This window comes from Fonsecaea erecta (assembly GCF_001651985.1).
Source record: "Fonsecaea erecta strain CBS 125763 chromosome Unknown Scaff5, whole genome shotgun sequence".
NCBI lineage: Eukaryota > Fungi > Ascomycota > Eurotiomycetes > Chaetothyriales > Herpotrichiellaceae > Fonsecaea > Fonsecaea erecta.
The window spans coordinates 1246243-1269962 of record NW_017387248.1 but is presented as its reverse complement, the minus strand read 5'-3'; the positions used below and the strand labels follow the sequence as shown (position 1 = coordinate 1269962).

At 54.8% G+C, this 23720-nt stretch overlaps 10 protein-coding genes across 10 annotated transcripts; 7 read left to right on the top strand and 3 right to left on the bottom strand.

Annotated features, from left to right (window-relative positions):
- Positions 1-355: 355 nt before the first annotated feature.
- AYL99_06521 (hypothetical protein) lies at positions 356-1388 on the top strand (the record flags this gene model as incomplete). Its single annotated transcript, XM_018838030.1, has 3 exons — positions 356-649; positions 728-1160; positions 1273-1388. The coding sequence occupies 3 exons, from the start codon at positions 356-358 to the stop codon at positions 1386-1388; spliced, it is 843 nt and encodes a 280-aa protein (XP_018692590.1).
- Positions 1389-1925: 537 nt separating this feature from the next.
- AYL99_06520 (hypothetical protein) lies at positions 1926-2651 on the top strand (the record flags this gene model as incomplete). The annotated part of the gene is made up of 3 exons (XM_018838029.1): positions 1926-2011; positions 2082-2365; positions 2443-2651. 3 exons carry the CDS (start codon positions 1926-1928, stop codon positions 2649-2651), a joined length of 579 nt encoding a protein of 192 aa, XP_018692589.1.
- A 106-nt stretch (positions 2652-2757) lies between these two features.
- AYL99_06519 (hypothetical protein) lies at positions 2758-4392 on the bottom strand (the record flags this gene model as incomplete). Its single annotated transcript, XM_018838028.1, has 1 exon — positions 2758-4392. The coding sequence occupies one exon, from the start codon at positions 4390-4392 to the stop codon at positions 2758-2760; it is 1635 nt and encodes a 544-aa protein (XP_018692588.1).
- Positions 4393-5075: 683 nt separating this feature from the next.
- On the top strand, positions 5076-6230 carry AYL99_06518 (hypothetical protein; the record flags this gene model as incomplete). Its single annotated transcript, XM_018838027.1, has 2 exons — positions 5076-5165; positions 5340-6230. The coding sequence occupies 2 exons, from the start codon at positions 5076-5078 to the stop codon at positions 6228-6230; spliced, it is 981 nt and encodes a 326-aa protein (XP_018692587.1).
- A 462-nt stretch (positions 6231-6692) lies between these two features.
- AYL99_06517 (hypothetical protein) lies at positions 6693-8030 on the bottom strand (the record flags this gene model as incomplete). Its single annotated transcript, XM_018838026.1, has 1 exon — positions 6693-8030. One exon carries the CDS (start codon positions 8028-8030, stop codon positions 6693-6695), a length of 1338 nt encoding a protein of 445 aa, XP_018692586.1.
- A 553-nt stretch (positions 8031-8583) lies between these two features.
- Positions 8584-9130, top strand: AYL99_06516 (hypothetical protein; the record flags this gene model as incomplete). The annotated part of the gene is made up of 3 exons (XM_018838025.1): positions 8584-8713; positions 8821-8870; positions 8960-9130. 3 exons carry the CDS (start codon positions 8584-8586, stop codon positions 9128-9130), a joined length of 351 nt encoding a protein of 116 aa, XP_018692585.1.
- Positions 9131-9549: 419 nt separating this feature from the next.
- Positions 9550-10880, bottom strand: AYL99_06515 (hypothetical protein; the record flags this gene model as incomplete). The annotated part of the gene is made up of 3 exons (XM_018838024.1): positions 9550-9992; positions 10049-10757; positions 10806-10880. The coding sequence occupies 3 exons, from the start codon at positions 10878-10880 to the stop codon at positions 9550-9552; spliced, it is 1227 nt and encodes a 408-aa protein (XP_018692584.1).
- Positions 10881-11256: 376 nt separating this feature from the next.
- Positions 11257-13396, top strand: AYL99_06514 (hypothetical protein; the record flags this gene model as incomplete). Its single annotated transcript, XM_018838023.1, has 6 exons — positions 11257-11363; positions 11420-12418; positions 12476-12578; positions 12632-12735; positions 12794-13143; positions 13191-13396. 6 exons carry the CDS (start codon positions 11257-11259, stop codon positions 13394-13396), a joined length of 1869 nt encoding a protein of 622 aa, XP_018692583.1.
- Positions 13397-14588: 1192 nt separating this feature from the next.
- AYL99_06513 (hypothetical protein) lies at positions 14589-16601 on the top strand (the record flags this gene model as incomplete). The annotated part of the gene is made up of 2 exons (XM_018838022.1): positions 14589-15249; positions 16228-16601. The coding sequence occupies 2 exons, from the start codon at positions 14589-14591 to the stop codon at positions 16599-16601; spliced, it is 1035 nt and encodes a 344-aa protein (XP_018692582.1).
- Positions 16602-20080: 3479 nt separating this feature from the next.
- On the top strand, positions 20081-22290 carry AYL99_06512 (hypothetical protein; the record flags this gene model as incomplete). Its single annotated transcript, XM_018838021.1, has 8 exons — positions 20081-20102; positions 20174-20318; positions 20420-20501; positions 20563-20680; positions 20762-21413; positions 21469-21651; positions 21749-21980; positions 22069-22290. The coding sequence occupies 8 exons, from the start codon at positions 20081-20083 to the stop codon at positions 22288-22290; spliced, it is 1656 nt and encodes a 551-aa protein (XP_018692581.1).
- Between the last annotated feature and the right edge of the window lie 1430 nt (positions 22291-23720).

Genomic DNA, 23720 nt, shown 5'->3' with positions numbered 1-23720 from the left:
TGTCTAGTGCTACCTGTAGCGATATCTATGAGATTTAGGCTCGTGTCTAATAGTGGACATGACAGTCTTCCGAAAGACTCGGGGCGTTGATCGAGAATGCATTGCAGAGTATATTGCGGACCTCGACGGAGATGGACCGTATGCTTGGCACCGGCATGAAGACCGCAAGGCCTCGACCAGGGGCCTCGACACCGCAATGCAACCGCGCACTATTAAACGGGCTGGGAGACTTGACCGATCCGGGGCTGGAATGCTACAGGAGTGACTCTGCTGCCTGAGTTGCTTGCGAGATACGCCGAACTCAACCTCGAACACTTCCGTCCCTGTTGCTTCCAGAAACGGAAGCCTGCCTGACATGGCGTCCTTCGTGCCGGGCCCCGAGTTGGTAGAGCGATTCCACCGTGACGGCTTTTTGGTCCTTCGGGCTGAGGAGCACGGCCTGGTGAGGCCTGAGCAGCTGCAGGCCTGGACCAGAGAAGTACGCGAATGGCCGGCCGAAAGGGGCAAATGGATGCCGTACCACGAGGTCAACACAGATGGGACACGACAGCTCATGAGGACGGAGAACTTTGTGGACTTTCATCCCGAGTTTCATGCATTGCTGTGCGGCGAGGCGTTGGCGAAGATACTAAAAAGCATTTCGGGAGACGTAAGTGCCGATTGATCCTGGCCAAATGCTTCGTGCCGTTGTTGGTTGATTGACATCGAATTCGCGGTTGTCGTCTAGGACATGCTTCTCTTCAAAGACAAGATCAACTACAAACTCCGCTCGGGCAACGGGTTTGCAGCGCACCTGGACGCGCCGGCATACGACCACATTGGCAAGATCGAGCACCTCACCGCCAACTTCGCCGTTGACGAAGCGAACGCCGACAACGGCTGCATCGAAGTCGTGCCGGGGTCGCACAAGATGGACGTCGAACTCGCTCACGGCGGCGCCATCTCCAAAGCTTGGGAAGACAGCCACGAGTGGACGAAGGTTCCGCTCCGGCCGGGCGATATTCTGCTGTTTGGGAGTCATCTCGCGCACAGGAGCGCGCCGAACCGCACGAGTAGCAACAGAAGTAGCATCTATGCGACGTACCACGGGAAGAGTGACGGATTGGACCTGAGGCAGAGGTACTATAAGCACCGGAGGGAGAATTTCCCGCCTGACCACGGTGAGTGCTCCAAGAACGCCCTCGATACGGCTTCCCCGCTGCTTCTTTCACTTTGTTGTTTGAGGGATTGAGACGAGACGAAGGCTGACATTTTCTACCCGTTTCGTTACAGAGCGCGTTGCTGGGAAGGATTATAGCCAGGGCTATAAGACATACGGTTTCGCAGCTCCGTTCATGTCGGAGAAGCAGGTTGAGCAGGATAGCGTGAGGGTGCAGCCCGTTCACTAGGCGTGAGGTGAAAGGCTCTCAGTGGCATTCTCCAGGGATAATTGCCAGTATCCTGTCACCGTCGGGGATTGCCTGCCTATTCAAAGCAGGAGCATGGCTTAGTCGGCTACCCATGTGGATATGCGTGTATGCCTCTCGTATAATAATGGGTGGTTGTCGCTGTCGCCATCCATGCCGCTTTTGGACGGTCTAGGCTTCGACTGCCGCCATGATGCATCATGGAGAATGCGGGGAATTTCTTGCACAGTCCCTGTTTTTTGATTCTTGTTTTCGTGCCTCCTGAGAGGCCGGGCCACGAGATCCTATCCTTGTTGAAGCCTTGGAGCATATCGTCATGAGGAGCCATTGCGAGTCCAGCGTCCAGACTTTACGTCACAGGATGATGCTCGCGGGCAGTCATAGAACAACAAGAGATGCCATATGACCAGAGAGCTCCAGACCATGACACGCCCTCCCCCATGCGGAAAGCTCCATTCTTCTGAAGAGTAATTTATACGGTTGACATCAAAACCAGCCCCTCTCCCGTTGCTGACTACCATGGTCAAAGTCGCAGAGAACCGTGTCATCGATCTCGACCTTCTCCCGGGTGATCCCAAGGCGGACAGGCTCTCGGAGCAAACCAAGTGAGTGGTGGGAGTGAACGGTCCCTCTGGTGCAGATTGCTGACAAGTTCTCTGTCATTACTTCCGCCAGAGCTGCCATCGCTGGCAAAGTCCCTCAAGACGAAGCCCAAGGAGTCTCCTCGAACACCCAAAGCGCCGTCACTGCCCTCGGAGGGACGTTAGGAGGAGGGGTCAAAGGACTCGTCGACACCGTTGGAAATACCGTTGGCTCTCTGGGTGAGGGCGTGGTCGGCACTGTCCAGGGCGTGGGAGACGGAGTGGGCAGCACGGTACAATTCACGGGCGGCGCAGTCGGTGCTGGTGCCGGCAAAATTGGCGACATGTTCTCAGGCAGCAGCAGCAACAGCAATCAAGGTGAGCAGCCGCCCCGTCTGTCCATGTGAGGCAGAGAGAGATAACTGACTGGCAATGTTGTGTGGCTGCACCACCAGATGCGAAGGAGGCCCAGAAGGAGAGACTGGAGGAAGCTACAGACAAGACCAAGGAGATTGGCGGGGATGTAGAGAGGTCGGTCGAGGAACACAGCAAGCAAGCGACCAATGCCGCCAAAGAGGGCGGTGAAGGCACCAAGGATGTCGTGGCGGGTATGGCAGAAAACAGCGAAGAGAAGGTCGCGGGAGTGTCTTCGTCGTCGTCGTGAGGAAACGACGGCACTGCGACGATGCCGATGATACTCTCACCATGTCATGTCATGTCATGTAACAAACAACCACTGACGTCTTGTCTTGTCTGTCTGTCTGTCTGTATCATGGAGCCATATATACCTGTCTTCCATTGAACCACGTCTGCAGAACCTTCGCCTGCAGCAGCGTCTCCGGCGCCCAATCCATGTCCAAGACCACAAAGTCCGCCTTCATGCCGACCTCCAGCCTCCCCGTGATCTCGTCCATGAAGCAGCTATGCGCCGCACCCTGTGTGGCCGCTGAGAAGGCACCCAACAGCGGCAGGGCAAAGTGTTCGTTGACGACCTCCTGCGACGCCGGTTCCCGTGCTGATCTGCGTGTCGTGGCCACGTAGAGGTTCGGCAGGGGCAGGTTGGGCGCCGTGGGTGCGTCGGTGCCCAGCGCGAGAGGCACGCCCTCGTCCAGGAATTCTCGGTAGGCAAAGGCACGGCCACGTCGCTGCTCGCCCAGCAGCTTGTTCCACTGTCGCAGGATGGCTGGATCGGCGTGCACGGCTTGGACCGACGCAGTGATGCCCGCCTCGCTCAGCCGTTTGGCGTCTCCCGGCGAGGTCAGCTCAAGGTGCTCAATGCGATGGCGTCGCCCACTGGAAGCGACGGGTTCGAGGGCGTCGATGGCCATCTTGATCGTCGCGTCTCCGATGGCGTGCAGTGCACATTGAAGCCCCGCGGCATTGGCTCGTTCGACGACCTTCTTGAGCATGTCTGGATCCCACAGTGGATCGCACGAGACTCCGTTGGACGAGTATGGTTGTAGGAGGGCCGCCGTGCACGCGTCAATCACCCCGTCGCCGATGACTTTGACGCCCGCGATTCGGAAATTGGGTGATGTCTGCAGGTTATATTGCTTCCACAGCTCAATGGCACGATCGACCTGGCGGAAGTTCTCCTCGTTCGTCTTGGATGGGTAGATCAGCCAATGCGCCGCCACGCGAATGCTAAGTTCCTCCTGCTCCTGGGATCTCAGCTCGAGCAGGGCTGCCCATGCATTTTCGTCCATGGCCATTTCCACCAGCCCCGTATAGCCGCAGGAGTTGTACGTTGTGATGGCCTGGCGGATGGCCGAGAGCTTTTCGTCCATGGACGCCACCTGTGCGAGATGCGGCCACACAATCGTGATGGCTGCCGCTTCACTCAGCAACCCCGTAGCATTCCCCTGCTCGTCGCGTTGGATCTCCCCGCCAGGTGGATCCGGCGTGTCCTGCTGCACACCCATCTCCTTCAGAGCGGCCGTGTTGCACCACGTGGAATGCAAGTCCTTCGAGTCGATGAAGATGGGCCGGTCCAGCTCGTCGAGCCCGTCCAAGTCCCTGGCCAGTGCCTGTCCCTCGGTCATGAAATGCATCCAGCCCCGACACAGGATGCGCCGTTTCGAGGAATCCGCTGCTCGGGCGGCTTCTTGGATCGTGGACTGTATGTCTGCCAGCGTGCGACAGTGCTCCAGGCTGATCTTCTGCAGCGACGTGCCGAACATCAGGAGGTGCATGTGGCCGTCGATAAAGCCCGGTGCGAGAGTGTGGCTGTGGTCCAGGTCGACGACTTTGGCGCCCTCTGTGGTTGCCGCTTGCACAGCAGCATCGGAACTGTCGCCCACAAATTCAATCAGGTCGTCGTTGATGATCATGCATGAATGCTTTCCGTACGATGATGGACCCTGTGCGCCAGTGAAGACTCTGGCATTCTGGAAGACCGTGCGCATCGTTGTCGCTGTGTCGTTGTATCGCCACCTCAGGGAGGTCACCACTATATAGAGCTCGGCGAGGCTACCGTCGGTTAGGGGCTAAGCAGCACCCGAAAACTTTTGCTACTTGTTGCTCCACGACAGATCTCGAGCTCAGACCCAATAACTCAAAAATCGAAGGCGTAGTGAGCACGATATCATTACCATTGATCAGATTCGTCTCTTCATCATCATCGTCGTGCGACAGTCCAATCCACTCCCAAGTAGTCTCTAACCACAACAAGTGCAATGGTAGGTACGAACGGACAGATGTTCCCGAAGGGAAATATTCCGGCCCCTGGAAAGAAATGGAGGGGATCATCCCAATCTCACCCGGCAGCTCTTCGGAATGCCATAATATCGTCCTGTATTCGGTACGGAAGGACTTCTCCACTACCAGGACCACCACCAAACGTGCCCCTCGAGTTCGTCTCCCCTTCGGATAAATCTGGCTAAATGCTGTCAACACTAATCCGCATCGGTGGGGGAAACCCAAAGTCCAAGCAAATGGAGCCCGTGTAAAAGGGCAGATATATAAAGATGAGGCAGATACTGAGAAGCGGTAGTTTCTTTTCTTGTCCTCTCTTGGTCGAATACCTGAAGGGGCGAGCAATATACCGCACTGAGTATTATCAACCATACACGAGAGAATAGCAGCAGACATGGCACCGCAACCACTCGTCACTCACATATACACGGCCGATCCGTCTGCGCATGTCTTTGAGGGCAAGATCTACGTTTATCCATCTCATGTAAGTCGACGTGAAGGCGAGGAGCAGGCGGTGCACCATGAGATCGGATGACGAGGATGAAGAGACATCACCATCAGGATCGGCAAGGGCGGCTACGCCAATGCCCAATTGCCTGCCCCAATCACTCCTCTTCTTAGTCTCTACACCGTACTAATCCAGTCCCCTGCTTGCTAGGACCGCGAAACAGACATCAAATTCAACGACAATGGCGACCAGTACGACATGGCCGACTACCACGTGCTGTCGATGGCGGAGGTGGGCGGACCGGTCACGGATCACGGCGTGGCGCTCAAGGCCGAGGACATCCCGTGGGTGTCGAAGCAACTGTGGGCGCCGGACGCGGCCACCAAGGACGGCAAGTACTATCTGTACTTCCCGGCGCGGGACAAGGAGGGCATCTTCCGTATCGGCGTGGCTGTGAGCGACTCGCCCGGGGGACCCTTCACGCCAGACCCGGAGCCCATCCCGGGTAGCTACAGCATCGACCCAGCCAGCTTCGTCGACGACGACGGCCAGGCGTACCTGTACTTCGGCGGCATCTGGGGCGGCCAGCTGCAGTGCTGGACCGAGGAAGGTAAATTCGACGACTCGATGTCCGGGCCCAAGGAGCCCAAGGGCGCCGACGTGCCCGCCCTGCTTCCCCGGGCCGCCAAACTGAGCGACGACATGCACACCTTCGCGGGGCCCGTGCAACAACTCGAGATCCGCGACCCGGACACGGGCGCGCTGCTGGCCGCCGACGACCACGACCGGCGTTTCTTCGAGGCGGCCTGGATGCACAAGTACAGGGGCAAGTACTACCTCAGCTACTCGACGGGCGACACCCACTACCTGGTGTACGCGGTGGGCGACCACCCGCTGGGGCCCTTCACCTACGCCGGGCGCATCCTGGAGCCCGTGCTGGGCTGGACCACGCACCACAGCATCGTCGAGTTCCAGGGCAAGTGGTACCTCTTCTACCACGACTGCGAGCTTAGCCGGGGGGTTGACCACCTCCGCAGCGTCAAGATGCGCGAGATCGTCTACGACGACCAAGGCAAGATCTCGTTGGCTGAGAAGCAGTAGTAGTAGTTAGTAGTTAGAGAGGAACCCACCAAGACATAATGTGTGTGAGTAAGTGAGTTAGGTGTCGTGTGGTGGTGAGAGAGGGAATAGGAAATGAGATGGAGCCAGTCAGTCAGCCATCTATGGTTCAGGAAGAGCATATGGGATTGGTAAAAGGAAACGAGAGAGGGGGTGTGTGTGTGTGTGTGTGTCTGTGTGTGAGGGAGATGGGGGAGGGCGTCTTCTTGCATATATCACCTTACGCACTACATTTCCTAAAAGCCTGTGTCTGTTTCGTCCTCTTCGCCCTCCCTCGCGAGTGGCGAGGATAAACATGAAATGATAACGGTAATACATCGCCATGCTATCAATATATAAAGTCAAGCTGGTTCTCTGGAGGTTGTTTGATCCCCGAGGGGCCTCATCTCATCTTGACGACGCCCATCTTACAGCCTCGTCGATGCAGTTTCTCCCCTGGAGAATTCAGGCCGTGCCGTTCATTTCAGCCTGGGCCAACTCTTCGGCCACCTTCATACAGTCGAAACCATAGACCATCCTTTGAACGTCGGCGTCGGCCCATTTGTCCGGCACGGGCCCCTTCCCTGCCTTGAGGGCCGCAAATTGTTTGTCTCGTTCTTCCTTCGCCGCTCCGTCGCCCAGGTGCAGGGCTCGTCCACTCGCTGCCGCGAGCTCAACCAGGGTCTCAGCACGTTCTTTGCGCACCTTCTCATAGAGCTTGAGAGCCTTGTTAATGTCTACAGGAGTCGCGCCGGCCGGCAGGTGGGAAAGGACCACGGCAAGGACTGCAGCGTCTTCGATCGCCTGTGCAGCTCCTTGCGCAAGATGCGGTAGCGTCGGGTGGCACGCGTCCCCGACCAGCGCCATGGACCCCATGACCCACGTCGGGAGAGGCGCATGGACTCTCAGTTTCCATTCGCACACTTCCCCCTCCGGCACCAGGTCGAGCATCCGGTGGATCATGGGACAAAAATCGGCAAAGACTTCCAGCATGGCCTTTTTGGAACCTTTGGTCGTGTACGTGGCCGACGGAGCGGCGGCGAAGTTGACGTCTGGCTGTGTGGTCGAAATATTGTATATTTGTTTGCTGGACACCGGGTATGCGATGATGTGTCTCTTCTCGCCGATCCAGCGTATCACCTTGTCGGCCTCGATGAGAGCCAGCAAGTCCGGATCCGAGGACATCTGTTCCCGACTGAGCATGATTCGATAGGCCGCCTGACCCGTGTCCTTGATATCTGCATCCACGTTCAGCTCCTTGAGCATCGCGACCCGCGTGTTTGATTTGACGCCGTCGGCGCCGAGCAGAATATCGCACTGCACCTCGTACGGCTCCCCATCGCGGCGTGGGATCGCCGTGAACGTTGGTTTTGGCTCAAACCTGAAGTTCTCACATGTCGTGGCGAAGCTGAATTTAATGCTGGACGACTCTCTTTTGCAGCCGTTGTAGAGCTCGCTTGCGAGGGTTGACCGATGCCCGACCGTGTGCGGGAAGCCATACGTCTCGCGGATGTACTTCAAGTCCACGTGCCCGAGCTCGGCATCGGTTGATCCTTGTCGGATGCTCGTCTCGTTCAACACCACAGCTTCTTTCGCGATGTCGTCCCACACACCGAGCCGATCCAGAATGCGAGCCATGTTGGGCGCCATTTGGATGCCGGCGCCAACAAAGCCGAGATTGGACGCAATTTCATAGATTGTGATGTCCTTGAAGCCGGCACGGGCGAGGGCGAGGCCACAAGTCAACCCGCCCATGCCGGCTCCAATGACGCATATCTTGAGCGACTGGATGTCGGAATGCATCGTGAGATTCTGTCTGGTAGACCTGGATGTTTCCTGCAATTCGTGCTCGGCGTTTCTTTACCCTTTATATCTTTTCTTCTTGTTCGGGGGTGTTGCGGCAGATCTAAAATGGATCTCTCCCCTCGAGGCAGAACTAGACACGGGAAGCCATATGGCGGGAAAAGACAAACCCGGGCAGTCGAAATAGAACAAAGACGAAGCAAGATGACGAACTAAGCCGCCTACAGGGGGAAGATCGGAGGCGGAGGCAGAGGCAGAATGTGGAGATCCCCACGCGCGCTGAAATTTCAATTGCCGAGCGGGACTGCCGACTTTGTCCGTCCCGGCGATTTGACATCGGCGGAAGGATCCCGTACGGCTCCATGGTTTCTGGCTTATATCTTTGGTGGGTTTCTTGTAGACATTTGGGGGAATGGAGGCCCGTGAACACCAAGAAACCCATGAAGGGGTTGCATAGGAGAGAGCATTGCATATAGTAACAGGCAAGGGGACCTACGACAAGTGTATTCTCGTCCACGACGTCAGCCCTTTGTTCTCCTGTTCAACCACAAGAATGTCTCCCAAGGGACCCTACAGGCTCGTGACAGTCAACAAGGTCCCTGAACGGGCAAAAAGACTGATTGGCCGCGTGACGGAAGAGCTCAAAGACCAGTACACGATCCAGCACCTGGCAAACTGCGAAAGTAAGTCCCTGCAAGCACTAGCGCAGTCTCCACGATCGACGCAATAAAGTCCGATGAGACCTCAAGTCACAGTTCGAGACTGGTTTCGCTAATATACGTCGCGAAAGGCATCGATGAAGTCGAAGGGACAGTGAAAGAGCTCCAACCAGACGTACTCGTATGTCTTGCCTTGCCTCCTCCTGTATCAGATCCAACCTCATGACCTTCATCAAGAGGCATCTTTCAACTGACAGCTCCTTCAAACAGTTCTGTGCCTCGATGTGGACGCCCGAGGAAAGTTCAAGAATCCAGCAGATTGCCAGGAGTATCGTGCCGGACATCAAGACTCACGCAATCCCAGAAGGACTGCAGGTCCAAAAGGGGCCGGATGGCGTTGTCGAGTATCTGAAGGAGAATATTCCGCGCATCCTGGGATAAAGAGCAGTACGCGAGACTGATATAGACGGCTGTGGGAAGATTTCTAGAATGATAGACTTCCTGATTTTAGCGCCTTAGAAAGGAAGGAAAGCTGCTATTCGGAGGAGGGTGGGAATAGACATCGACCAGCCGCATATATATGGCCTGAAGGCTCGGCTACCTCGTCGTCGGGATAGTTCCGAGAAGCAAAATCCATTACTCGGACGCGTACCAGCAACCATGGGTTAGGGTTACTCCGGCGATGCTGGCGACCGAACTTAGCTTTCGCTTAATATACCGGCAGCTCCCTTCCGGCGAGCTCTGAGTATGCGTCGTGTGTTGCAAATCTGGGAATTTATCCTCGACACTAAAAAGACTGAATTCATTCCTCCCATGTACCGTGAACTGGGCGTGCGAGCTCGCCTATCTTGGGCGGATCCTCACATCAGTTCCACTTTAGCCTTGACCAGGCACATGCACGTTTCCAGCTGATGCCCGGTGCCTGTTCCCCACTTGATCAGGGCTGGTTCGCTGACGAGCCATACGGTTCCTGCAATCTCGGTCTCGGTCTCGTTGTCCAAGCACGACATGAGCTCGTCGTCTTCGGCCTTTTCCAAGCGGCCGCTATCTGCCCGGGGAAACTCCAGCTCGAAGATGGCGGGCTGTTTCGCAATAAGGCGGGCAAACGTGATCCCAACCTCCAGCATCGCTTTGGCTTTCTTCTGGAACTCGGCACCCTCGACATCAATGCCCAGGTCTTTCACCAGGTCCTCGAAATCGTTGAGCAGCTGCTCTGCCAACTTTCTGTCGGATTCGTTGTCGATTGACAGTGCGAGCCTCGTCGCAGTTATGTGTCTCCACTTGCCCGACTCCGATTGTTGGTCTGCCACTTCATGTCAGTGATCTTCATCCAATCCAACATTGAAAGTTTGATCTTACGTGGATCGGGAAACAAACGCCAGTATCCTTCATTCATCGCCGGGGCCAACGGATCGGCAAAGCTGCGAAGGGGTTCACGTAACAGAGCTTCGTGCAAGAAACACCATACGACATTCTTCAGCAGCAGCTTTTGTTCATCCTTGTCTTTGGTGTCCGGTATCTTCGTTCTAAAGTCGACGGATCCGCGAGCGACAGCCTCCGAAGACTTGACCTGCCATTCCTCCCTCGACAATCCGGTGTTCAACTTGCAGAGGAGGCTGACCAAGGGGTAGACTCTGGTCTGAAGCTTCTCAAACGCTCTGGTGATCTCGTCGTCCGATGATGCCTGGACACTCTCTACTGAGCTCAATGCCTCTGTTTGGAGCTTCTCGAAAGCAATCTTGAGCTGCTGGAGCTCATAGGACTCCTTGCTTTTCTCGTCTGCCTTCTGTTGTTGCTTCAAACTGTGCATCACATGATTCAGCTGATGCCGAAGGCACAAGATATACTCCTGAACCCTCCAATCCTGCTCACGGATGATGGTCTCGAATTCGGAGGTCCCAAATTGAGCCCTGGCTTCTTCAATCTCGTGATCGGAAACCAAGGACAAGTCGTTGCCCTCGCCGCCTGCACGGAGGTCATTCGCTCTGCTCTCGCAACGGCATTCTCCCTCTGGGGTGGTGCCGCCATTCATATCATCCTCTGGCATTTCAGATGATGCTTGGACTCCCTGTTAATGTCAGACGGATCTCACACATGAATTCTGCATTGAGAATACCTCTGTCACTCTATCCGTGACGGTTCGTTGTGAGGGCCTGTTTCGCGGCCGATGGTGGGCTCTTTTGGATCCCATGTTGCTCTGCTGTCCTCTCTTTTTTTTGGAGCGCTCGGATGAGGAATTATGAAGAAGAGGAAGACGCAGGGGAAGGGGATACCAAATCAAGGGCATGGCACAGCCTTACAGCACCTCGTATCCGATGGAACTATTTCAACGCCGCTTCCAATTGCGTTCCCACCACCATCACTATCACACTTTGCCAAGATCCATGGCTTCTTGGAGGCTGGAGCCACATTGGACAAGGCGTTTCACCGTTGGCAAGGCTAATTCGGTGGAAGCTGAGGAAGCAAGGCGCAGTAGTGAGCAAAGCCTCTTCCCCTGAGGAGGTCTAACTAGCTGGGACAGGCGGAGGATGAAAATACAAGAATGAGCCTATCAGCCTGACACAGGGATGGATTCGACTCTGAACCCATACTCCAAATCCAGCTCCGGCAGACCTGCTATCGATATGAATCCAAAGCGGCTTGTTATTGCTCTCGACTTCGGAACCACTTACAGGTTTGCCATCGCCGGTGATGCGAGTAACTTCTGAGTCCCGACTGACAACTGTACAGTAGCATAGCCTACAGCGACAGCAGCTCTGCAGCAAACAATGCCAATGCCATCCAGCTGTACACATCTTGGCCCGGTATAGGCAATGGAACCAACGAAAAGGTCCCTTCCAGGATCTGCTATGGAGTTCCTCCCAAGCACGAGATTGAATGGGGTTACAAAATCCGGCCCACCACCAAAGGCAAAGTCCATGCTCTTATGAAGCTCAAACTCGACGAGCGGCTGAAGAAGTCCAAGCAGCTAAAGCTCCTTCTTGCCTTCCTCAGCTCTCAGATGGACGGGCTCAACCTTGACGATTCCGATTCTGACGATTCGGATGAGGAGGATGGGCCTCCAGACTACCCCGGGAAAGCCCCGGTGGATATTGTCGCCGACTACTTGACCGAGTTGCGCAAGAGCTTTTATGAAGGACTTGCAAAACAATACGGCGAAACGCTTCTTGCGTCGCTCCAGAAGGAATTGGTCGCCACAGTACCCGCGGTCTGGTCGGAGCGTGCAAAGGATCTGACGCTCAAAGCGGTGGCCAAAGCCGGGTTCAACGCGACCAGCATTTCTCTCGTGACGGAGCCCGAGGCTGCTGCCGTCTATACCTTGAAAGGCATGACTGAAGGTGCTAACAAAGACGATGTCCGCGTCGGCGACTACTTCGTCATGTGCGATGCCGGGGGTGGCACGGTTGATTTGATTTCGTACAAAATCACCCAGATCAGCCCAACTTTCCGCATTGAAGAAGCAGCTGTTGGCAGCGGCGACAAGTGCGGTGCCACCTACGTCGACAAGGAATTCCTTTCCTGGCTGGAGACGTGGATCGGGACAGAAGCATACAACGCGATCCCGGTCTTCAAGAAGAGACATGGCAGCCAGATGATGAACGCGTTTGAGACCCTGAAACACCACTTCAGCGGAGAAGAAGATGACATTGAAATCACCCTTCCGAGAGAATGCGGCATCGACGATGATGCCGCCAAAAGAATCGACGGCAGAGTGCTCACCATGACCAAGTACGATCCCTGTCCTCGATGATGTGAGGAAAACAAGGTCGAGCTAACAATTGGCAGTGCTCAAATGGCAACAGTATTCAACCCTTGCGTCAACCGCATCCTGGAACTTGTTGATGGACAAGTCGACGCTGTCATGAAGAAACACGGTACGAAACCAAAGGTGAGTGTATCCCTCCAGGCCAGTATCGTATCAAAGTCTGAATGCAGCTGTAGATGATCTTGGTGGTTGGTGGGTTTGGAAAGAACGAATATCTCTTCCGCAAGATCACCGAATACGCCACCGAGAGAAGCATGGTGACCCGGCAGCCTCAGTTCCCGTGCGTCTTCCAAAACTAGCCCGTCCGAAGAGCCCAGTACATGCTAACACGTTTCCAGCTGGTCGGCCATCGTGCGAGGAGCAGTATGTAGAGGCCTCGAAGGCCCACAGAGCGGTCTCATCGCTGTTCGACTCGCTCGCAGGCACTACGGAACCTATACGAGTACTCCGTTTATCCCAGGAGTGCACGACCCGAGTGACGCGTATATTGATGAGTTTAGCGGCAGGAAATATGCCAGGGGGCAAATGACCTGGCTCATCGAACGAGGTGAACGACTTCCCGAAGCACTTCCAAAGGTCGCTTCCATCGAGGCATGCTGCAAGTTCAAGAAAGACGACAACAGGACTTTTGGAGCCGTCCTTGTCGGTTGTGACGAGGACGTGGCACCTCGTCGCTTCGCCGACCCAAGTAAGAGGCCTTGTCCGCTATAGAAGCGATGTCACTAACAGCCATAGGTGCACACAGCATCTGCAAGGTCCTCGCCGACCTCAGCGTGGTCCCAGAGTACAAATTTATGAAGCTGAGCAACGGAATCAAAGGCGAGGAGTACTGGATGGCTGAATTCAAGCTGGAAGCCAAGTTCCAGGGGGGAAACATCCGTTGGAGCTTCTTCTTTGATGGCAAAGAGTATGGCAACGTCGAAGTGAGCTATAATGATTGAGACAATAGAGTCGCCTTGGTATTGGTGGTTTCGTTCTGCTTGGTGGATCGAGGTTGAATAGGCATCATAATGACCCTTTTTTTTTTCTCGAGCTCCTTCTTGGAAACGACTTGATCCTGGTGGTAGTCTGCGCCTCTGAGACCTAGACTCTTGTTCTGTAAGACACTAGACAGGAGGCTTGGTTAGGCTTGATAGAGGCAAAGGGAGTGACGCTCCGCCCCCTGTGTCCAGACAAACACGCCAAGAAACACGGCGGAGACATATTGTCTTGGCATGGGACTCATCAAAGTCCCAAACTTTTCTTCACTGACCAGTTCATGGCTAACCACCCGCAACCTGTCGTCCTACGGCTACGTATATGACATTGTACCTTTAAGAGCTCAGCATGGGCACATGCCCCTCCTGAGCCCATGTTCCGATGTCTAGCATGTCATGCGCTGGCATTCGTCCATCATTGCCCGCCCATCAGGCTGAGCTTGTGGCGGTTTGCCCAGACCTCTCGAATCTATGAATACGAGGTGCAGGTCTCGCGATCCCAAAATGGACACACGCAGTCCCAGCTCTACCGGAAACCGTGATAACGGAGCCCAGTTGGGGTCAGCCTGTTGATGACGCCCTGCAGCTTGATTCGCACAATTGATTGAAGCGCCGTTTCTAGGCCCCCTTGCTTGCTAACAGTCCCATTCTTCTTGCGAGGCAGATTTCGAGACGCCTCAGGGATAGCACTCCTTATCCTTGCAGCGTCACCCAAATTTGGTCTTGGAGAAGTGCTGCTCGTCTCCTTTTGCCTCTGACGGAAAAGAGGTGGCTTGTGCCTCAATCTCCTGATCCCTTTTCGTCACATTGCCAATATGGTTTACGAACGTTGAATTTCGAAGATTCTGGACGGATGCTCTTCGTTAAACTGGGATTATGGGTGCTAATCGGGGTTCAGCCAGGCTTCCAATTTCGTGCTGATATCCTCACTGACGCAAAGCTCGTTTGTAGAGGGCTGTGCCACCTTGGCGCTGCTCGATAACTCCGCCGTCAACTGTCCGATGGAGATATTGACCGAACAGCTTGCATCAGCCAAGAATGGAGAGAGAGAGACAGCCATCGTCGTTGGATGACAAAAATCTCTCTGACCAAGGTTACAGCAGCAACAGTGAATGGCAACTGAACAGACACCAGGGATCCTGCCGGCCTCAGAACCATGACCACCACGCAGCAATCAATTACTACCCAGGCACCTCTAACAACTTTCTGGACGCCGCCGGCCTCATGCACAACCCAGCTTCCTATTCTGCAAGCAGGCTCATGCAGTCCGCCCTGGTGCTGGACGTACAACGAGAACGACTTAATCGCAAACTGGGGCGCGTACACCAATTGGGGTTACTGGACCACGAGCTCCTCACAAGTCTCGTCAGAGTGCTTCCCGCCATCAAGCGAACTGGTGAATGGATTTACATATTCTCCTGCCATTGGATGTCCAGTGGGATACACCACGGCCGTTGCTACTACCAGCTTCAACTCGGAGAATGACACTCTCGCCATTTGCTGCCCCAAGGGCTTTGAAGGGTCTGGCTCGGACGTTGGGGGCGCTTACGTCTGTGCGCGATCGGTCGAGCCTGCTGGCGAGACAATGCTGAAGATCGCATATGGAGAGATCACTGAATACGACTATGCAGGATCCTCAACCTATGCCTACGCAACAACGAGTCAGATCGGTATCACTGTCTTCACACCTCCTGCCACTGCAACCACGACTTTCCAGATCACTGCCACTGGGATAGCAATGCTTGTTCAGTCATCCTTGGCAACAACAACGCCGAGTTCCACGAGCAAAGCTAGCTCAGATGATAAACCATCGTTCAGTGTGTTCCACCTCTCTTTCGCACTGTCGATTGTTGTCATAGTTGCAATCAGTTTGGGCGGCCTTCTACTCTTGTGCTGCTGCTGTAGATCCTGCTGTCGATCGCGACCGCGATCGCAACCACGGCCACGACCACAACCAGCACCGTACACTCCTCTTCCCGTCAGCATATCATACACTCAACCGGCATGCGAACACAAGCTATTCTGTACGAATTACGGGAAATGTTGCAAGTGCAATGACGGGCGACCCCAGCGCTTCAAGCTCGAGAAACGCGTCCAGAATTACTGTCCTGCATGCGTTGAATACTGGACGCGGACTGATGTAAACAACCTTCCGCCGGAGTGGAAAATAGCTCCTTGTTTGCACCTTCGGCGAACAGGTTGTGTGGGAAGGATTGATTGCTGTTCCTGCACAGACACACGAAGCGACCCATTGTCTCTCGACCAACGTTTGTCACAGTATTGTTTCAATTGTAGAAAACATTGGAGATCCCAGCCAGCCGGCGGGTTCCCCCCTTTCTGGAATATCAGGAGATGCGGCCATTTGAGAAGGATCGGGTGCTCGAACATGGTCAGCTGCTGCTCCTGTGAAGATCCCCGGCTGGACAAACTTGCCCTTGCGGATCGCGTGAAGCCTTATTGTGCAAAGTGCAGAACGTACTGGCACGAAAGGCCCATGTCGGCACTGCCCAGTTCTTGGAAGATAGAGCCTGAACCATCTGAGTCCGTATTAGCTGGGCCATCTAAAGGGAAGCGACAATCAGATTTGACCATGCCAGAGCGTTCACATACCAACCCCTTCAGGTCAAAACCACCGAGACCTGCACCGGCCTGGGAAAGTCTTTTCGCAGCCGACTCTAGACTGTCAAGAAACCCAACCGAACCAAGACCTTCGCACCACGGTCTTGGAGGATCTAATCCGTCATCTGATGACAAAGGAGACGCGCTGCAGAACATTAAAGCACTGATACCATTAGGTGAAGCGTCTGAGCCCAAGGTTCAACATGGACCGCGCCCGACAAGCCTGACACATGGTCAGATGCAAGACCTTGGTCCCAAAGGCGCCATCTGGCAGAGGACCATTCCCGGGTACGACGAGATGCAGGACCTCGATCCCGCAGGCAGGGCCCAGACCCTGAGGGTTCCGATAACCGAAACGGGCCAGCAGAGCGATGACGGCCGGGGAACGAACAAGGGGGGAATCCCTGTGAGACCGCAAGGGAGTGGCGACCCAACATCTGCCGCAGAGGGTCGTCGAGACACACCTCGGACCTCCATGCTACCTGCCCGGCCAGCGAAGAAAAAACGACTCACCAGTGATCCTCCACGGCTCAGAGTGGCGAAAGGATAATCCAAGCCAACTTTTTGTGCTCGACATGTTCCTTTATCGCCGACGTCGCCTGACCATTGACCCCTCTTTACCAATCCGCCCGCTAATATGTGCATGGAAAGTGCTGGTGGATTGCTGAGGAATCTGGGGATGTCTGCCGACGACAACAGCGACATCCACGTTGATATTCCAGCGAACTTCCGGCTGGATGGTGATATTCGGGATCAAGTTGTTATCGATGGTAGCATTCCGATGAGACCACCCTAGCAGTTGAACTGGTATGCAGCTTGCTGATGGTGGCTCGCACGAAGGATGGATGATCTATGTCGCGCTACGTGCTGGGTGGCGATGGTGGATCGCTTAGACTGGGATCGGCAGCGGGTTTATCTCGAGACTGGGGCTTTGCAGCACGGTGTCAAGGAAACTGCGCAGCTTTGAACCGAGTTCCTTCTCTCCTTGCTGCTGTGAGGAAGATATTCACGATCTCACACGAAACCCAAGCTCAGACGAGCAATGGAACAAGTCGGCAGAGATGAAGGCGGGCCGACGTCCTGTCCCTGAAAAGTCGACCTACTTTCCATGCCGCCAAAGCAATTTTATGCACTCCTGTGTCCGCTATTTTCCAGCACGGCCTGAGCTACTATCATGGGAGATTGTCAGCGAGCCAGCTTACGGTATTCATGGCAATAGAATCGATAGAGGTAGCGCTGGATCTCGCTGCGAAGGCCACCAAAAGAGATAGGGAGCTTTTGTACAAAGAACGATAACTGTCAGGACTGACTGGCATCCCGGAAAGGTCTTGCTTCTCGTGTGAAAGCCAAAGGTGGGCATCTGGCTCGAGCACGGTCGGGGTTTGGTAGAGTCGGGCTACGGAGATATTCACACGCTTTCTCGGAATACTTGGACCAGAACGGGCAAGGTGTAATCATTAATGACAGGGGTTTCTCAGGGAGGAAAGCAGGCAACTGCTACTGGAGGGGAGTACCAAGTAGTACCTCGTACTTTACTTCGTATCTCGGGTTGTGTCCACTGTTCAGCCTCATGGCATCTACCGTCCTCGAGACTACATACATATGCAACAACGAACGACGAATGAGCACGGAAGACTGGGCTCCGCACATCCGAAGTGTGTAAGTCTAGATTGTCGGCAGTGATAGATTTCCACCACACAGGCCTCGTCCTCCATGAAAAAAAGATGATACGCTGTCAAGCGAACTCGAACCGGACCATGGAGGAGCACGGATCCGCGCGGAAATGTTTATGTTGTTTCCTTTTTGTTCTTCTCTGACTGTGCATCTACATATGTACTGACCGAGTGGTAGTAATAGTAGTACACAATTTCCCTCCGACGATCAACCGAGCATAATGCTGTAGATGATAATGAACACACCAAGACAGGGGGGAACTAAGAAAAACGTGGGCTAGTGTATCAGCCCATGCCCATGCCCATGCTTGAATCGAGCTTCTCTATCTCGGTACTTGTGTGAGTACCGGACCGGCGCAGGGTCTCGCTAACATGCTATGTTTTGGGTTATATACTAAATCAGGCGTATGTGGTGTGGCGTAGATGGGCAGATGAGGATGGGCAGCTGCTTGCGATGATGATGATGATGCTGATGATGGATAATGATGAACTGCCGGCCGGGGTGTTGGCGCTGGCAGGGAAAGTAAGAGATGAGATGGCCTGGCTGCCGCCCTTTCGGATAAAGAACCCTGAAGGGCTGAAAAACTTGGCGCAGCCACTGCAGGGAAAGATGGGGGTGAGGTTTGAGAAAGCCGAGAATAGTACCTACTGTAATACCTACTATGGAGGGCAAGGTTTGGCTTGGTGTGATAATCTGTCTTGTCTTGTCTTGTTGTGGTAGTGTTGCTGGTGGTTGGTTGCTTGTTTGTGTTTGTATCTATCTGTGTTTGGCAACTCTCGTGGTCGCTAAAGAGAGAGAGAGAGCCTCGCAGACTACTGTTGGTCCTCCCCTTTCCTTAGATTCGTACTCGGTACCGAGTACACATGGCATGATTCGCTGTTTGATCGATGGTCGCCAGTGAAGTGCCTCGGGGAGAATCCCCACCGGGGTGCTAGTTCGCGTAGACGGTTCACGGCCTTCTCTCGCCTTTTTTTTGTGCCCTCTCCCACCTAACCACCCACACGTGTCGAACCATGTACGGCGTATAACAATAGGCGCTAGGGAGGTGAGATGCGAGGCCACTAGGCTGCTGCCCCAGAGATGCATTATTAAGGAGTTCCCAAAGTTCGGGGTAACACCGTAACGAGTGGGAGGAATGACGACGGCAATGGATATGGACATGGGCATGGCAGCTATCATCATTCATCCATCGAAATCTCCAAGAGGTGTATACTGTACATAAGTCTATTGTTGTGAGTGGCTGTGTGGGAAGAGAAGAGCTCTCTCTACTCGGCTGCCCACATGGACACCTGTCGAGTACTCCTCCTCCTCCTCCCCGGATCCCAAACCCCCCACACGCCGGTCCTTGCTGTATCAGATGGACAGTAACGGGACCTGGACCTGGACTTGGACCTGGAACTGTGGCGGTGGCTGGTCGTTCTTCTCCTCCTTCCAGTAGCACCTACAATTTCCCGATCCATCAACCAATAATGACTCCCTCAAAACCTTCGCAAACTCTCGTGTCATAAGAATCATCGGCATTTGCATCTTTGAATCATGCTTCATAAGAACCCAAAATTAGGGGGGCCCAGCCCAACTAAACAAGCCTGGTGGTAAGAGCCCGGATGGCCGCTCTCTCTCCCAGTCAAAGTGCCTCCCTCCCCTCGGCAGATGCAGATCCTCGACCACCTGCCTCAACGATCTCTCAGGAGTTACTAGTCACAGTCATCACGGGAGCTTCTCAAATTACTACTCTCTCACTAGCTGACGCCGGAAAAGGGCACCAAACACCGCTGCCAAGGGGGACAGTCATCATGAGCCCGATAGACCCGCCAGGGGCCCCGGCAGGTCGCTTGAAGCCCAGCTATTCTATAAGGGAGAAAGGCTGAGCAACGGCAGTTGTATTTTCTGCACACCCCACGACGGCCATGATTGGTACAGCCGTTCTGGGGCGTGTCTCCAGGTGGAGAACCATCTTCTGGGACGACTTCCTGCAGGACTGGGCGAACTCTGGGCGGAACTGGGGCAATTCCGTCGACCGCCTTTCCCCTGCCCCATGGGGCGAGATCATTGGAGAAAAAGACCTGCATCACGGACCAGGCCCACGCGAACGAAGCTTCCGAGGCTGCTGGTCTGGCATCCTCCTCATGCACGAGGTCGAATGAATTTTGTACCAACTTGATGAGGGGGCCCTGCTGGCTTTGTGGATAAGTAGACCGGTCAGGCCACTACATCGCCGTCTTTCTGTTCCTGTTTCTCTTTCCTTTGAAAAAATCAGCCCCGGTGTCTTCGACTGTACGCAGACCTCGGAGAGCAAAACAAAAACAAAACAATCAAAGTGGTGCACCCTCTTTTGGTTGTGGAAGCCCTGCCAAAATGGGTCTTGGAGTCCAAGAAGGTAAGGATCACCAACCCCGATCAATACTCTCGTCCCTCGTCACCCACCCATATTGACAAGTCGGTCTACAGACAAGAAGCTGGACCACGTCCCGGGAACGGTCCTGCTGAACGATGAAGCCGCCCACTCAGAAGCCGTCACGTCGGGGCTCAAGCACGGCAGAGGCCGCGATGCCCATATCGTGCTGTCGCCTCAGCCCAGCGAAGACCCCAACGAGTAAGTTGCGCCGTGAATCGTAGAGAAGAAGCCTCGTTCGCCAGGAATATCGTCCATGGTTGGTTTGGATCCAGGGCGCAGGCTAACGAGTACGTGTACAGTCCCTTGAACTGGTCACTGTGGAAAAAAGAAATCATCATCGCCATCCTCTGCTTCGGGTCGATGCTGAATGCCGGCACCAATGTAAGCAGGCAGCGGACGATGTGTGGCTGTAAAGCGACTGTTTCTGATTCTCCTGTGTTAGGGACCTTTCCTCAACGCGTCGTACTTCGAAATGGCCCAAGATCTGAACACGAATATCACGACTGTCGTCTTGGTCTCTGGATATAACCTCTTGGCTGCAGGATGTATTGGCCCATTCGGTATGTGTTCTCTCGACCCCAGTTCTCCCTCCTGGTATCAGTGGTTGAACGTCCACTAACCCACGGGTGCGTCTCGTCCAGTCTCCGCCTTCAGTCGCAAATACGGCAAAAGACCCGTCTTCCTCGTCTCGACGCTCTTCGACATTGTCGGCACCGCCATCGGCGAGGCCAAGATCTCGTACAAATATCTCCTCGCCGCCCGCATCGTTCAAGGATTTTCGACCTCCGCCTTTGAATCCCTCATCGTGGCCACCGTCGGCGACATGTACTTTGTGCACCAGCGCGGGCTACGCATCTCGATCATCAACTTCATCCTCAACTCGGCCTCCAGCCTGGCGTCGGTCATCTGCGGTCAGGTCTTCCAAAAGCTGGGCTGGCTGTGGCTGTTCCACATGTTCCAGATCTTCCTGGTCGTGCAGTTCGTGCTCATGTTCCTCTTCTGCCCCGAGACGACCTACATCCGCGACACGCGCTACAACACCGACACCGCCGTGGACGAGAAGCTCCAGGACCTGGCCGTCATCGAGGCCACGCACAAGGAAATGGTGGGCGAGCCGGGCCAGGGCGAACGCACCGACATTCCCAAGAAGAAGACGTTCGTGCAGGAGCTAGCCGTCTGGACCGGGGTCTACTCGCACGACAACGTCCTGAAATTCCTCCTCGGCCCGTTCTTGACGCTTCTCAACCCGGCCGCCTGCTATGCCATCATCGCCTCTGGCGTGCTCAACAGCTGGTAAGTTTGCGACAAGACACCCGCCGCCCTAAACAAATCCCTAACCGCTCCTCAGGTATGTCGGTTCCGCGATCATCTTGTCCGGCATCTTCTCCGGTCCGCCCTGGAATTTCAATGCCTCTCAGATCGGTTACGTCGGATTCGGTCCCTTCATCGGCGGATTGATCGGGTCGATCATCACCGGCGTCACGAGCGACTATGTGATCAAATGGCTGGGTCAGAAGAACAAGGGAGTCTAGTGAGTGGACCTTTAACATCCTTCCGTCCCGGCTTGAGATTCGAGTCCGAAAAAGAACCAGAACAGGACAGAAACTGACGAGTCTGCCACCATCTAGCGAGCCCGAGTTCCGTCTTGTCTTCATGGCCCCCGCCGGAGTCGCCTGTGGCCTCGGAATGTTCCTGTTCGGCTATACTCTCGCGGTGGGCTCTGCCGCCGTGCTGTGCGCGTTCCTGCAGGGCGTCATGATGGTGGGCGTGTTGATCGGTATCTTTGCGACGCTCTCGTATGGCCTGGACTCGTTCCGAGAACAGAGCAATGAGATCTTTGTCATGAACATGCTGTTCAAGGTGCGTTTTGGCTCCTCCGTCCATCCTTCCTTTTTCTCCCCATTCTCCTTCTTTTCACCGTGTTACTAACCCCAATTCACCACTGCAGAACTTCATGTTCTACGGCCTCTCCAACTACGCCAACAACTGGGTCGCAGACCACGGGCCCGAACAGATCATGTACGTGTTCGGCGGCACCTCGATCTTCCTCTCCCTCCTGGCTATCCCGGTGTACATCTTCGGCAAGCGCCTGCGAAGCTGGTGGGCGCGGCACGACCTGTTCAAGACGTTGAAGATGGAGACGCACGGCCCGGTGGGTGAGATGGGCTAATTTGTTCTGTGCTTGGATCCGAGACCGCTAGGCCGGGGGGTTAGAGGACGGGTCTGGGGTTGAAGTAAAGGCCAACTGATCAAGTGATCCTAGACCAGACCATTAAGGTCGGGACGGGATGGCATGGGATGTTTGGGGTCACCTTACTGTATAGCTCGCTCGCCAGCCTCGACTCAGTCCAGTCCAGTCCAGTCCACTGCAGCCTAGCGAGATTCAAATCCCATATTTTTTCTCTGAGAGATCCCGGATGTTTTAACACAAGTCTTCGGAGTGACGAGGAGCTTCCACCTGCGGTCCCAGTTCCCTGCCTACCTCGAGGGAACTCCTACCCGAGATTCGAGATTGCTGGAATGCTCTTCTCTCCCCCTTTCTCCCTTTTCCCCCTCTCTTCCTGTTCCTCTTCTATCTCACATCTATTTCTTTCTCTTGCAGTTTAGAGGACTGGTCCATGACATTCCCCCTTTTCCTTCTTCTCTGATTATTGACATGCATGCCTGCATGCATGTCCTTCTTTCTCACTTCGCCTGGCTCGGTCCAGCTCATGGACAGAGTTATTCCAAGCCTTCGCGAGACGAACGCCGATATAAAGTTTTCTCGTATAGATATGCAGGCTCGGCCGAGGGATTTGGGGCTTCGCGTGTTCGCTCTCGGCTTTATCCCGTTCAATAATCCCTCTCCCCGTGCGTTGACCTGTTCCAGGCGGTCTTTCGAAGCAAAACACAGCCAGCCCACTAGCTGCGGCGGCGAGCGTCTTCGCTATGTCGTATGCCTGAGAGGCCACATGGGCAAATTTGACATTCTCCGCCGTGCCTGGTCCCAACGCGCTCAGATGGTGTCTGCATTCCGGAAATCCGAGAGTGCAGACTGCCCTTGGGTATACTTCTTGGCTTGCTTGCTTGCTTGTTAAGCTACTTACCTGCGGACAAAGAAGATCGAACCCTTCACCTCAAGTGCGTCTTTTGCCGTTGCAACCCATATACATTCGTCTCCGCCTCCATCTCCGTAGCCGTTAAGTCTCTCTTCCCCGAACAAGAAAAGTGTACGATATGCTTTGGCACCAATGCGCAACTGCCCCGCCCCGTGTCACCGGGGCAGGGGATTCGCTGCTTGCAAGCTGCCTCAGACTCGCACGTTCGCAACTAAGCTTGCAAACCAGGCACATCCTCGTTGCTTGTTTTTGTGCCCTGCATGCGGCCTCATCCGGACGACGGCGCAGCAGGGTCGATGACAAAGACTGAACACGCCACGCAGGCCATGCATGCTGTGCATCACTGAACACCTATTGCCGGTTGGTTGGTTCGCGGGTAGTGCCTCGTAGGAGCGAGCGAGCGGAGATGTCGATCACTCTAGCACCGAGTTATCCTCGCTGTAAAGCTACGCGGGACATTCAAGAGGGACCTCTGTATGGGCTGCTCCTTGCTCGGTGCCGT